This window comes from Dermacentor andersoni, chromosome 1 (assembly GCF_023375885.2).
Source record: "Dermacentor andersoni chromosome 1, qqDerAnde1_hic_scaffold, whole genome shotgun sequence".
Lineage (NCBI taxonomy): Eukaryota > Metazoa > Arthropoda > Arachnida > Ixodida > Ixodidae > Dermacentor > Dermacentor andersoni.
In genome coordinates this window covers 79,157,411-79,173,004 of record NC_092814.1, presented here as the reverse complement: position 1 = coordinate 79,173,004, position 15,594 = coordinate 79,157,411, and the positions used below count along the sequence as shown (strand labels likewise).

The following is a 15,594-nucleotide window of genomic DNA, read 5'->3' as shown; positions in this document are numbered from 1 at the left end:
CGAAAGCGACGCGATTTTACGAGCTTGCCTCGGGTCAATGCCTGTACTATGCCTTCTCCCAGTTTAAGCCCTTTTTCATGCAGTAACCGATTTGAACGATTCGAAAAAATGTAAGGGTACTGCAGTGACAAAAATTTGGAAACTGCAGCCTCGGTCACTAGCTCCCCAAATGGTCCACTGATTTTGACTTTGGCCATGGGCAGACACACGCTGTGTTCTTCTACAACCTGTTTGATCCATGCTACTTCTCCGGTGAAGTCATCTACCGTCACGTAAGACGGATGGACAATGTCCATCGTGGCGGCACTGTCTCTTAGCACCCGGCATGGTTTGCCATTAACTTGCAGGTCGTGAAGATATGGGCTTAAAAGTTCCATATTCTCCCATTTTTCATCCACGTAGGAGAAAACTACGCTAGGCTTCCCGCAGTTTATAGCTATATGCCCCAGTTTGTAGCATTTATAACAGCGGATTGGTCTGAAAGATTCGAATTTTCTTTTCTGCTCTTTTGGTAATGTTTCCCCGTTTGATTTCTCCTCGCTCTTTTCTGAGGGATTTTCCTCCACGTCTACAGGCTCCGGTCGTCTAGTATGCGAACCTTTTTTGAACGGAAATGGTTTCCGCGGTCCATTTCGACCGTCCCAATTTCTGTCCTCGGCGTTCAACTTTCTACGCGTTGCGTACTCTTCGGCTAATTCAGCCGCCCTGTTCACAGTGTTTACATTCCCTCTGTCTTGCACCCACAGTTTCACAGCTTGGGGGATGCTTTTGTAAAACTGCTCTAGACACATGCATTCAATGATCATGTCTCTGCTGTCGTACGCTTCCGCGCTTTTCAGCCACTCAACTAGGTTGGCCTTTAAGCCGTATGCAAACTCCGGATACCCCTCGCTATCTTTCTTGCCTGTGCTCCTAAACCTTTGCCGAAAAGCTTCGGCTGAAAGGCGGTATTTCTTCAGGAGACTAGCCTTAACTTTCGCATAATCATATGCATCCTATGCACTGAGTCTGGCGATTACTTCCGCCGCCTCACACGGCAACATAGACAGCAACCGCTGTGGCCATGTACTCGGACCGAAGTTCATCTTCTCGCGAATCCTTTCAAAATTGCTTAGGAACAAGCCTATGTCGGTCCCGACCTCAAATGGCTTTAATAGCCTGTCCATGCGCTATGATTCTGCCTCACTTGATCGTCCCAGAGCCCCTTCACTTCCTTGAGACAACTCCAAACGTTTGCTTTCAAGTTCAAGTTGCATTTTTTTTAACTCGCGTTCCTCTCTCTGTCCCGTTCTTCTCTCTCTCTGTCCCGTTTCTGTCTTTTTTTCAGAAGTTCCAACCCCATTTCAATTTCTTCCTCACTGGCCTGTTCAGAAATTAGCTGCAATAATTCCGATTTTAGCATTTCCTTGCGTACATCTAGGCCCAGTTCCTCACCAACAATCAACAATTCGTCTCTCAGCAGTCTCCTTAACTCCATGAGTGCTGCTTTACTGCCTTGGGCCTGCTCGCTAAATCTACCTAGGAAAACACAACCTAGCTAACAATCAACAATCTAGCTTCCCGACAGTTCTAAACAGAACAACCACAAAATGGAGCCTAGAGAGTCAAAGCAAGAACCAAGCACTCACCACAGACACAGCACCACGTCGCAAAGTCCATCTCACCGCTGTCAGCCAGTTGTCAGGATTGGGGGCTCAATCCCATCGCTCGTAGTCACTTGTCAAGATTGGAGTCGGGCATGAATTAGAAGGTAGCTGGCCCATTCCGTCGTCCAACTTATCCACGCTGAGGACGCTGTTGAAGGGAAGGACTGCTTCTCATCGAGAACGAGGAATATGGCTTTATTTACAGTATCTACATCAGGATGTTGCAGTTCATCGGTCTAGCATGACTGCGAGAGAAAGTGCACTGAGCAGCCGCACAACAGCGGTTTATAAACACTCGGTCCTTCCTCGATCTCAAGGTGAGGGAAACGTTCGACCCGGAGACGAGCCGCCTCCTCGCGATGGTTTACACACACACACACACACACACACACACCCGCACAGGTTCATAGTCCCCCCCCCCCCCCGATGGGGGTGTCCATTGTCTTGCTTCTTGGTATGGCGCGTGGGAAGGGGTCTCCGTAAACGTTCCCGCGGCAACTCCCCTGCTCATAGCAGATCAGGTCCGCGGTGGCGGGTTCAGGCACAAAGCCTGCTTCGTCAAACTCGGCTCCAGCGACGGAGAGTCGAGGACGCGCGTATTGTTCTCCACACACAGTCGACTTAGTCACGCCGTGGCTAGAGGTTTGCTGTGGCGTTCCAAGAAAAGTTTGCCGCCGCTGTCGCAACTGGCTGGCAAAACTTGCACGTTGCCACCTCGGCAGGCCATTGCTAAGAGCTAAAACTTGCATGTCAGCGGGCCGTTCTTAACACTACGAAGCCGCGAAACCTGCTGTTAGTGCTCCTTCCGTACCATTATCTAGGTGATACGCTCTCTTCGGGTTTACGACAGCATTGCAGTTGCTTTCATTCAGCTTATTTGAAGGCGCTGCTTTGTGATGCGGTTGGGAGCGCACTCACGTGGTATTTTTCATACTTCGTGAGGTTTGTTTGACAGTCGGAAAAAATTGTACGCAATTAGTACGTCGCTGAAAACCCCACACTTATATGTCATTTTGGGGTGCCTACAATTGCCTCATTGACACTTTGAAAATTCGGACAGTACTTCTCAAGTTAGGTAATTCATTGCAATTACTGAATTAAATCTCAGTAACAAAATAACTACTGGCGGCTGCTCCACTGTACTGGAAACAATATGCACTAGGTTTTCTTCGAGTAACGCGACTGCTCGTTGTCTTGGTGCATGATAATTGTGGAACGTTGTATAGTACACTCAACCGAAATGAGGCCAAGCCGGATTCACTCGAAATCAGAATCAACAGCAGTCATGCGCAGCAGCGCTTATACTCGGACTCACAGAAAAAAGCATTAAAGAAGAGAGAAAGGCTGCAGTTTCGCCGGAAAGGCAAATCAGTATTAGTGACAGCCGCCTTTTTCACGGCGCGACGGCGCATTTGCTGCGCCCTGCTCCCATATGGGCTGCAGAATTGAGCGTATTTTCCCTCTCCCAAATCACGAAAAAGAAGAAGACGGCGCATGCGCCCTGCCCTAGCGGATTAGTCACGAAACATATTGACAGGGACGTGCGCGCGGACGCGCGGGGTAATCGGGGGAAGTACCCAGAAAAAAAAGAAGCGCATGGACGCTGACTGCTGCGAACACTTGTGCTGTGTACCGCGTTGAAACTCTGCTGGTAGTTCGACGTCGGTGCGGTGCCGAAAACGTGCGTAGCATAAGTTGCAACTCCACTTTAAAACAGAAAAGGGCCAGGGCTTCGTCTGGACTGCACCGTCAACCACGTAGCTACCGCCCTGCATTGACGGCTGTCAAATTTATTGATAAATCCCTGCGTTACACTTGGGCGACACTTCAACAACACGTTGCTGACGCAGCAGAGTCAACCTACTCTTGCTGATAGTGGCAGTGCAATGTCTGACTTGACGTACTGGGTCGATACGAGACCGACAAGACGCTGACGCCGACGGTTGGACGACTATTCAGCACTGTGTCACTGAGACCATTTGATCATAATAGGCCGACAACGACGCGACAGACGAGTGCGAGTTGTCATACAGCTCGACGGGCTTTCTTGTCGACGGCATCGACAAAATCAGCGTGCTGACCACGATAGCTTGACCGAACCCTACGCGATCAGCCGTCGAACCGACAACGCGATAGCTGCAGCTCATTCACTTGTATATATAATTATTCGCGCTCAAAATGCGTCGACATGCCTTCGAAGTTGAAATGCATAAGATTCAGTCGTCTCAAGCTGTGCACGTGAAGTTTGAGCCAATGTTGATCCTGTTCAGCGAAGGTTGTGTTAGGCGTCATCCCGTCGAGATCGTGCACCCGCTAGCGATGGACCTGAACTTAAAAATAAGCAGTCAGGACGAAGAAAACCGCTCTTATAGTTCAGTTGTGGGATTTGACGACTACTCTTCACTTCGCCCGGCACGTACACAATAAGCGGCAAGCGGTGACACAGCGCTGTGCCAACATCTTGTACTTTGGTCACCGTTCCCGACGCTGCCCGTTGCATTCGCCTAGATGGTTGGTCTGTGTGTGTTGTTATGCTGGCACATTTCTTTATTCCAGAGAAGCACTTTTTACCTCTGCATCAAACGGGAAAGAAAAGACAGTGCATTCGGTACAGCAGCATAAACTCGCTCAGTTACCAACTGTGTCAGCGATGGCATCCGCGTTTCCGCGAGAGAACTACACGGCCTATAAGTTAGGCATTATACCGAGCACGGTGTTCCCTAATAACACCTTATGGTACGAGCAAAGTATAAGTATGATGAAGTTGAACAAAAGCGAGAATCAGTAGTTAACAGCCCGTAATATATATGTGTCTGGATCACAGTTGCAGTTGTTTAAGTGGCTCGGCTGATTATATTGACTCGCCTCAGCGTGGAACAATACGGCTCATTTGCGCAGATATGTACGTTTTGCTACGTTTTGAGTATCAGTGATGCGCCGTTTCTACAATATCCGAAGCTAACAGCGACCTGAAGCTGTAGATGTAGTTGTAAACAAATGCACCGCTTTGGCAAATCCAACGGGGAAGGCTCAGTGGCGTAGCTAGGTTGTCTGGCACCCGGGGCCCATAGGTCTTCTGTCGCCCCCCCCCCCCCCCCCGCCCCGGGTGTAGTCGAGGAAGGCGAGGATATCGACACTTTCCGGGTTTCAGCACTAGTACAGCCGCCTTGCATACCTCGCACATCCCCCGGCTCCCCTTCTCCTTCGCTTTCTTTCCCAGAGATCGCGAATGCAGCAGGTATTGGCGCCGAGGAGTTACGGAGTCGCCATCTATCGGAAGCGCCTCGCTGGCGTAGTTTGAGAGATCACGCGGCGCGCTCCTCATAGGTTTTGCTGTCAGTGCTCAGTGAAAACACCACGCGGGAGCTCTCCCGGACATTTCTGTGAGTACTTTCGAAACGAGAGAAAGTTTTTACTGTCTAAATAAAAATATTGGGCAAACTGAAAGCACAGAATCGTTTACAGACGCTATCTCTTTACCGAATATGTAAAGTGAACGACACTGTGCGCAATTGCAGCAATGGAGTCTCCCGAACCGGCTTCTTGCGTGAAAGGTAGGCAAACGCTGAGAGCAAACTATGTGAAATATGTTCTTATAGTGTTGGTATAACTAAATCGAGCGTAATAGAATGAAGCCTCCATGCAGCGTTCGCACAGCTTCGCAGCGACCGACAGCGCGTCTGCATGCTTGTCCGCGCACTGTTTCGCTTTCGCCGCGTGCGCGTTTTCGCACCGTGCCATGAGCTTTAGGCCGCAGAATATGAGCATTTGACAGTATACAAGCAACCATTGTTGCGTGTGCGCTATCAGAGCTGTTCAAAAATAATTTCGTTGTAGAGACTTCGACGCCTATATCTACGGCGACTGTGATGTGCCATCGCGACGATTGAATCTTTTTTTTTTTTTCTAAATTCTTGGACGTTTCAATATTTCTCGAGTTGGGTCGGACTATAAGTTCATCGGTGTTCTCAGTGTGCGATTTCGTGCTGCTTCTTTTTTTGTAATCCAGTGCATTATTTCATAACACAAACATGACCATATGCCATGCTTTCTTTTTAATGTGCTTCTTACAGCTCTCTTTCCACTCCAGTGAACTTGCCAGTATCTATAGCATCGAAAAGTTCATAAACCAAACCGTCATGACATTAGTCGGGCAGCGGACTCGGGCGAGCGTCTCAGGGCGCGTTTTTCGAACATCGCAGACCCGGCGCCGTGGCATAAATATTCCTCGCGACTGCGCTTGCTGCATACCCGAGTATTAGCCGATGACTGTTTGCCGGTTTTATGTTTCGCGAGCCAAGCTTCACGCGGCTTCTTTTCCTGCGGCTACGTATGAATAAGGATGACACCGGGCTCCGTTGCGTACGTCCGGCACTGCGGCACTGAGCAGTAGCCTACCATGTTGCGCGCCTTCAAAGGCAGCCACTACCTATTGTAATGCTTTCAATCGTTGTAAAGGAGACACTCGAAGCGGGAAAATCTCGCCACTAAATGAAGACCGCAGCGTACGAGGGAACTTAAACTCTCGTTTCCAGCTCGCTTCAGCGCTCCCGAAGCAGCCGACGCGGCCGCTATGTCCACGTGATCCCTAATAGCACGTCACACCGACGGTGGCGCCAGCTTTACAGTGGTAGAGCTCGAGGCCAATACACGCTGTTTTTTCTGCGCCAAATAACACAGGGTGCTGCACTGATAACTTATGATAAGCGCATGTGCACATCTTCTGTCAGACTGTAAGGCTTGACAACCAATACAAATGCGGCATCGTGGCAAATACCACTCACGTTACAAGAAAAAAAAAATTTTTGTAAAGTTTTAATTACCAATTTTAACGGGAACATTGCATTTGCAAAATTGAAGGCCGACATTCATATCTTGCCCAACAACTTCACAAAAATCGTCGTAGGTACTATGGCCCGCAGTATTTTGGCTGTGGGCAGCCCTGGACGAAAACGAAAATTAAATTGTCTCAGTGACGCTGATCTCCCCACCATATTAGAAAAACGGAAAACGCCAACTGCCTCCCTGCTGCGCGGGCGCCAATGCTATCACAATTACTAGTTCTCTTCATTCTGATCAATACAGCCTTGTTTTATTTGCTGCTATACGGACAAACGTGATTATCCGAGCTGCGGTACCACCAAAAGATTGGGAACAGAATAGAGCAACGCTTCGCGTCGATTCTTGGCGTCACCATAAAAAAAAAGAAGACCGCGATGAAGCCCGTGCCAGCGAAACCTGTTGGTCTGCACTCGCATTGGAGATGGTTTAGGGATCAACGTACGTCACTGGTCCACTATTTCATATTTCTTTCGCTACTGCCATACTTGGCGCCGCCCGCAGTGCCAAAGTACTGTAGGTTGTAGCACCCAAAACGGTTTTGCTTAAGAAGTTTTTGTTGAGTTAATAATATGACTTTGAGTTCTCAATTCTCGAATTGAAGTGCTTCCTCTATAAGTACAAATTACGGAATTATTAAGGATATGGTTATTACTTATCTGCCATATTTTTCGCGCTACCGAGTTCCTAGTAATCACAAAAAGACATAACTTCATAGAATCTCGATCGGGAAATATCCTTACAAAATTCACCTTTCTTCATATAAAATTCTGTGCAGCTGAAACAGACACTGTACTTGTGACATGAAGTCACACAACAAGTTTTCTGAAACTTTCGAGGGTAAGAAGGAAAGTGTGAAACATAACGGCAGGTTTCGCAGCGGCTTCTCGGAGCGAGCGGGATAGGGGAAGTAAAAGCGAGCCGGACATCGCGGCGGGCCCGCGACTACAGCCTGTCGAGTCATACGCCGCCAAACTCTTCGGCCCAACCGAGTCTGAAGACGATCCAGAGAATCTCATTCGCGACTTTTGACGGCCCCTCTTATGCAACGTCGCTCTCAACGAACGCTTCGCCGTAAACGCGCGCGCCGGGCGCGCTGGTTCAACGCCCTCTTGCTGCTGTCTTTGTTCGTCTTCGCTGCGCGTTCTGAACGCAAGAGGTACCCAAGAGCCCCAAAGCCTTACGCCTCACTGTATGTTTAGCGACTCCTGCTTCCAGCATGAACGCACAGCACGAGCGCACCCCACATGAAACGTTCCGCTAAAGCGAATAGTTTAGTGACCATTTTGCGAATTAAATTTTTTAGCCCGAACATTCCTGCAATTGTTTCGTGGGGTCTTGGATAGAGCTGCAGCCGACAATTCTGCGGCGCAACGCATCGGGTACATGAGCTCGGGCTACTGGATACTGGAGCATTCTTTGCCATTTGCGCCCAGTCAAGCCGGCGGAAAGAGGGTTGTCTTCAGGCGTATGACACCCCCCCCCCCCCCTTGCACCCGTGGCCCCTTGCACCCGGGGCCCACGGCCCCCCGGCCCCCCCTGTTGCTACGCCACTGGGAAGGCTGCTCTCGAAGGCTTCTTGAATATGCGAAATGTTTAGTAGATGTGTAAAAGGAATACAGAAACCAGCGACAACGAACTCTAAGGCAGCCGCGTCGGCAGGCGCAACTCCGCGGGCCTTTATCGGCCGCACAGTTACCACAACAGCACACTCGGGCCTGTTCACCCAGTATAGTCGATGGGTGAACGACATGCTGCCCCGGAGAAACCATTAAATCGCGATCCACGAAACACACAACCGACGCACACTCAACATGGCGCAGGTACATAAATCAACCGGCGAAATCACCGGCACCCTTCCAAAACGTTTCCAGCGGCGTGCGTCAGAGGGCAGCACAGGAACATGCAAGAGGCGGATTACACAAAGGAAGATTACGCCACCCAGAGGACTCAGGCTGTGAAACTGAACTGTCTCCAACTATGAGGTCCTGTATGTATTCATATAACTCCGTCACTTTAGCGCTCAATTCGAGGTCACACGAAGTTTTTTCAAGTGCAAGATATATATATATATATATATATATATATATATATATATATATATATATATATATATATATATATATATATATACACGGTTCGGAAAGGTTGTCGCCCCCCCCCCCTCGGACGACAAATTAAAACTCTCCGCCTTTGTCTGTGGGCACAAATATCATTAAAGTATTGCAGGAGAAAAGTGTTTCGGCACACTACCGTTGCGAGCGGATCCACGAAGCATCTTACCCACCATTACTTTTGCGATGCGACGCTACCTTCAAAAAGATTCATCGACAGGAATGACTTTTCTCGCGGCCGATCCAGTTTCTCCGCCGAAATACACGTGAAACTCCAGAAAATTTCTCATCAGAATATATATATTTTTCTGAACCTAGATACTACGAAAGTTGATGGATTGAAAATGCAGGAGTTCAATTCCAATGACTGGTGGGAGCTGAATTTTACTGCGCAATACAGTAATTACCTGAGGAATAGGGCTTGAACGGCCGTAATGTCACGCTGAGTGGACAATTTAAATCGTTTTCATGGGCGAGCTAGGAGAGGCACGCAGACATTGGATTGGAACAAACTTTATTTGTGCCTGCAGTTGGGCGCTCGCGCGCCCCGACGAGGGCCTACGTCATCCACGAGGTAGCCGTTACTCGGCGCGGGTCTCGGCTAGCCGTTGCCGGCTCGCTGGGTCCCTGCCTTTCGAGCGTCCCGAGTGCCCCGAGGACCTGCTGGACGGCCCAGAGCTGTTCGTCTTGGTCATGGCTCTTCGCGGCTGCCTCGAGCCGCGGCTGGATCGTTCTTGATCTTGCTTCTTCTGGATTTTTGATGCAGTTCCACAAGATGTGCGTGTAATCTGCCGTCTGCCTCCGACAGACCCTGCACTTATCGGTCGGGTATGTCTCGGGGTACATGCGGTGCATCAGTCCCGGGCTCGGTAGCGATCCGGTCTGGAGTAGTACCGCCTCCGCTCGACTCAGCCTCGGGTGCGGGGGTGGGAGAGTCCTGCGAGCCAGGCGGTAGGCCTTCGTGATGTCGTTGTAGTCCGTCATGCGGTGCTTCGCTTCGAACCACATTGGACGGTCTGTCGCCGGGGCGCGGTTGGTTAGCGCTCGCGCCGCTACGTGTGCCGTCTCATTGTGGTTCTCATTGTGTTCCGACGCGTCGCCCGCATGCGCCGGGAACCACTCGAGTCGTACTTTTCGTTATTGTAGTTTGACTGCTCGCAGTACGCGCTGTTAGGAATGGCCGTACGGGGTGACAACGTGCCAGCTTTTAGCCCGCTGCACGTGTTCCAATCCGGCCGGACGGGGCGCACTTCGGAGAACTGCGAATGGCCGGCAGCCACGTGGCGCGCGGTCAGCTCAGGAATGTAGTACTCGGCCGCGCCACCCGGGACAAAGCAGAGTTCTACGAAGCCCTCTGATGTCGGCTCCGGCCCTTTTCACCTGTGTGTATGTGCGGCACGTGTATGTGAGTCATCATCCTCCTCCAACAGCCCTCGCCCTCCTCCAAAAGGGCGGGTCATCTACGGTGACGTCGAACGGTGACGTCGAACGATGACTGGACGAACGATGACTGGACGAACGTTTCCGTCCACTGGGACTCAAGGGGGGACCAAGGGCTTATAAGCAGCGATTGCCGGCTGCTAGAGGGTGCTCGTCGTCGGGAGCTGAGTGCTCGTTGTCATGCTAGAAATGTACTAGTAAGCTGTGTGCTCGTAAGCTGTTTGCTGTATGCGTCGTCTCGCGTGCTCCATTTGGGAGTCACGCTAGACAGTCGATATATGCCTTGTTTTAAATGTAAATCCTGCAAATAAATCCTGCTCGCCTAATCCTGTCGCCCCAAGTTCCTCCGATCGTCCTACCAGCTACGACTGCCAACTCTTACAGTGCTCAGCCTCCCTGCAGATTTGGCCTTTGGCGAAGTTTCGCACCGCCTGTGTCGAGTCACTCAGCACCGTGTGGCAGTCTGCGTCGGCGATGGCTACCTCCTCCGCTTGTTCCGCTCCGGCGCTTGTCACGCTCGCTGCCGTCCTCGTGGTGCCGGTTGACACGTCTATAACGACCGCTGCGAAGGCATTCCGTTGGTATTCGGCCGCGTCCACGTACCCCGCGTGCTCGTCGTTGGCGTGCAGGCCGATTAGAGCCTTTGCCCTCACCGCTCTTCTTCCCTTGTTGAACTCGGCATTCATGTTCTTGGGTATGGGGTCAATTCTGGTCTGGCGTCGGACCTCTTCGGGGATGGGGAGCTTCATCTCCGCCTCGTTGAAGCGTCCTATTCCCAGGTCGTCCAGTATCTTCCTTCCGGCTTTGGTCGTGGACAGCCGCTCTAGTTGAGAGGTCCGTTGCGCTTCGGCTATTTCTTCGAGCGTGTTGTGTATCCCGAGTTGTAAGAAGTGGGTCGTGCTCGTGGACTCGAACAGGCCCAGCGCCGTCTTGTACGCTCTTCTGATAATTACGTTGATTTTGTTGCGTTCTGGTTGCAGCCATCTGTGGTAAGCTTCAACGTACGCAACGTGGCTGATGACGAAGGATTGGACGAGCCTAATTAGCCTCTCCTCTCTCACGCCATCCTTCCGGGAAGTGACTCGTTTGAGGAGTTGAATCGCGTTGGCTGCTTTTGCAGTGTGACGGGCAATGGTTTCGCCGTTTCTTCCGTGCTTTTCGATGACCATGCCTAGGATCCTGATTTTGCCGACCTCGGGGATCACGTTGCCGGATTTGGTTACGATTCTGATTTTTTCGTATTCGCGTTGTCTGGTCTTGCCTCTGCCGTTGTTGGCAGGTGGGAGTATCAGAAGCTTCCATTTGCTCGGCGAACATCTCAGTCCGGTGCCTTCCAGCTGGTCTTCTATCGCGTTGACGGCGGCTTGCAGCGCGATCACGATGTGGGCGTCGCTGCCGCCGGTCACCCACAGCGTGATATCGTCCGCGTAGATGGTGTGCCTAACGTCTTCGATGTCCGCGAGCTTCTTGGCCACTCTGATCATTACCAGATTGGACAGCTAGGGCGAAAGGACCGATCCCTGCGGTGTGCCGGTGCTCCCGAGCTTTTGGCTGTTTTGTGGTCCGCGGGCAAATTTAATCTGTGTGCGTTAACTATGGCCTTTAGAACATAAAGTAATATTATTTAGTCACTATTATTATATTTTTTAATTCATGTACATACTGCAGACCATGATTACTCACTATTATTATATTTTTTTAATTGATGTACATACTGCAGACCATGATTAGGTCAGGCATATTATAAATATTATAGTATTACAATGTTGTTATATTAAGATTATTTGTTTGTTTATTTTACGATTACGGATAAAATTTATCGCGTTAATTAACGTCCGCTTGCGGCCCTTTAAAGGGGCCCTGTACCACCCCTCGGGCTTGGTGAAACAACATAGTCCGCGGGTAGCATACGCTGTTGTGAACATCTCAGCCAAGTTCTGTTGTCGTACGCGGTCCGTAGAGCTCGCAAGCGGAGCGCTAAGTCACCTGTGTGCTTTATTTCGTCATAAAGCAATACGCGGCTGCTATTGGTCGCTGCGCTTGGCTACACCGCGGCCGCCACGAGGTGCCGCCACGAGTCCAGTGGCTAAGCGCACTACGGCTCTCTGAGGACAGCCGCGTTTGGCTTACGTTTAGCGCGGCATTGGCACCAAATCGGACATTTGAACTGCGCGCCACGGTGATTGCATTGCCGATAACTCCGCTGCTGCTGAACGCATTGAAGTAATTTTTGCGGCAAAGTGGTTCTGAAATAGCCTACACTCTTACACTCTTAGGCAAAGTTACACCCTTTGGCTTGCCCCTTCTGCCACACAACAATAATCGTTATCTGCCTTGATGCGTTTCCTTTCTTTAACGCTGCGAGCCCGGAACTTTCCAATAACGAACGGCACGCGCGTTGTCAGAAGGGGCACTCCAAAGGGTGTAAACTGTTCTATGCTGATAACGCGCGTGCCGTTCGTTACTGGAAAGTACCCGGCTCGCAGCGTTAAAGAAAGGAAACGCTTCAAGGCTGATAACGATTATTGTTGTGTGGCAGAAGGGGCAAGCCAAAGGGTGTAACTTTGCCTAAGAGTGTAGGCAAAGTTACACCCTTTGTAGTGCCCCTTCTGCCACACAACGATAATCATCATCTGCACTAATGCGCTTCCTTTCTTTAACGCTGCGAGCCCGGTACTTTCCAGTAACGAACGGCATGCGCGTTATCAGCATGATAGCATTCCCGACAGGAAAGTAGCGGGCGCGGCGTTTTCAAGAAAGGAAACGCATCAAGGCAGATGGCGATTATCGTTGTGTGGCAGAAGGGGCAATCCAAAGGGTGTAAACTGTTCTATACAGTGTATGTTCACTTCAAATGTCTTTCCCCACTTCGATAAAAAGTGGTTCAGGGCCCCTTTAACATGATTGTCAAATACTGCCACCCGTTTTTGTTACGGAATTAGAAAACAGCGAAATCGATGTTTAACATTTATATTTAATATTGCAATTTTCGATCTCGTTCTTGATTTTCTTCTTTTTCTTAGTTCGAGGGCCTGAATTAGGATTTCGTTCCTGTCTGACACCAGATTCGATTGAACAGTTGCCTAATATAAACATTTTTGCGTTCTCAAAATGTAGAAGCGAGTTGCGTTTGTCGAATGGTTACCTTCGTGCCTTCGCTTATACTCTCTTGAATGTATGGAAAAGTTTAACGTCATGTTATCTACCACATTTTTCTTCCATTTCGGCAAGTTGCTGAGCTTCATTTGATCGCACACCGTGTTAATTAGCACTTCCGCACAAGCGGCAAACCGGACGCGACACGCGCGGCGGCGCGCGCGCTGCACGAAGGCGCGCGCTCGATTCCGTCTGGCAACCGCGCCGGCAAGGAAGGTCACGTCCTCTCGTCGGTGTAGGGGAAGGTGATCTCGCCGGGCGTTTGGCTGTTAAGCATTGTAGCTCGAGCTTGCAGCGAGTATGGCTTTCGTCTCTCGCAGATTGGCCTGCACCTTGGCCAGGCAATTCCCGAAGCAAACGCCGAAACTTAAGTCCGCTCACGAAGCGATAAGTGCGCTCGCATTACGAAAGCTTTCGACCACGCCATGCTCCTATGCATCCGCCGGTGCGGCCGAGGTTTCCAGCATCCTCGAGGAGCGTATCCTGGGCCAGACCTCTGCAACTGACCTCGAAGAAACCGGCCGCGTGCTCAGCATTGGAGACGGCATCGCCCGCGTCTATGGCCTCAAGAACATACAAGCCGAAGAGATGGTGGAATTTTCGAGTGGGTTGAAAGGTATGGCCCTTAACTTGGAGGCGGACAACGTGGGTATCGTCGTGTTCGGTAACGACAGGCTTATTAAGGAGGGTGACATTGTGAAGCGTACCGGAGCTATTGTCGACGTGCCGGTCGGTCCCGAACTCCTTGGTCGCGTTGTGGATGCCCTTGGCAATCCCATAGATGGCAAGGGACCCATAGCTTGCAAATCCCGTGCTCGTGTCGGCGTGAAGGCGCCTGGCATTATACCGCGTATCTCAGTAAAGGAGCCTATGCTTACAGGAATCAAAGCCGTAGACAGCTTGGTCCCTATCGGTCGTGGACAGCGAGAGCTCATTATTGGAGACAGGCAAACTGGCAAAACTGCTATTGCTATAGATGGAATCATCAACCAGAAGCGCTTCAATGAAGGCTCGGACGAGAAGAAAAAGCTGTTCTGTATTTACGTCGCCATTGGACAGAAGAGGAGTACAGTTGCGCAAATTTTAAAACGGTTGAGCCAGTCCGATGCCATGAAGTACACCATCATCGTCAGTGCCACCGCCTCGGACGCTGCTCCGCTTCAATACCTCGCTCCTTATGCTGGGTGCGCCATGGGCGAATACTTCCGCGACAACGGCATGCATGCCCTCATCATCTACGACGATTTGTCCAAGCAGGCCGTCGCCTACCGTCAAATGTCTCTGCTGCTGCGACGGCCCCCAGGTCGCGAGGCGTATCCTGGCGATGTCTTCTACCTTCACTCCCGTCTCCTTGAGCGAGCAGCCAAGATGAACGACAACTTTGGCGGCGGCTCCCTGACTGCTTTGCCAGTGATCGAAACGCAGGCCGGTGATGTCTCGGCCTACATTCCCACCAACGTCATTTCCATCACCGATGGCCAGATTTTCCTTGAAACTGAACTTTTTTACAAGGGTATTCGACCGGCTATCAACGTCGGGTTGTCTGTAAGTCGTGTCGGCTCAGCTGCCCAGACGAAGGCCATGAAGCAAGTCGCAGGGTCCATGAAGCTGGAACTTGCCCAATACCGTGAAGTTGCTGCTTTCGCACAATTTGGCTCCGACCTTGATGCAGCCACACAACAATTGTTAAATAGGGGTGTGCGGCTCACAGAACTGCTGAAGCAAGGTCAGTACACACCAATGGCAATTGAAGACCAGGTCGCAGTCATCTACACTGGTGTCCGTGGGTATCTTGACAAACTCGACCCTGCCAAGATCAACGACTTTGAGAAGGAGTACCTTCAGCACATTCGAAGCCACCACAAGGACGTCCTGGCTACCATTGCTCAAGAAGGCCACATCAGTGCAGCTACAGATGCAAAATTGAAGAATATTGTCACCTCATTCATGGCTAACTTCACAGCATAATTTGTAAATTTCTTGCACTGCCTCAACTGCCCTGCCAACTTTTCTAGTCTATGTAAAATGAGTAGATATAGACTAGGCATCATCTTTGTGCAAGAACTTAAATTATCTGCTGTAATGTCATGATAAAAATAAATTGGAAAATGAACACAAACAATTGTGTTAAGAATGTGTCATTCAAGATAGCTTATTCTTTGCCAGTTTTTTTTTTTTTAAGTATTTAAATGTGAATCTTGTTGCGAGGAGCAGTTCGGAGTTTGAGCACCCACCTGGACAAACCTGCCAATGAAAATTTCGTGAGCAAAGAGTAGTGTGTCTTTCAGTTGCCTGACTGCCTTTTGGAAGTAGTTATGTATCACTTGCTCTTTAGCCTCTTAGTGATCATGTACGTATGACCGTTGTACTTGCTATAACATTTTTGTTTTATAAAGTCA

General features: G+C 50.2%; 1 protein-coding gene and 1 pseudogene across 1 annotated transcript; one reads left to right on the top strand and one right to left on the bottom strand.

Annotated features, from left to right (window-relative positions):
* Nucleotides 1–9,157: 9,157 nt before the first annotated feature.
* LOC126543238 (uncharacterized) lies at nucleotides 9,158–13,472 on the bottom strand (annotated as a pseudogene).
* On the top strand, nucleotides 13,393–15,317 carry LOC126544053 (ATP synthase subunit alpha, mitochondrial-like). The gene has a single exon (XM_050191251.3). The coding sequence runs from the start codon at nucleotides 13,496–13,498 to the stop codon at nucleotides 15,161–15,163; it is 1,668 nt and encodes a 555-aa protein (XP_050047208.2). The 5' UTR covers nucleotides 13,393–13,495; the 3' UTR covers nucleotides 15,164–15,317.
* Nucleotides 15,318–15,594: the final 277 nt, after the last annotated feature.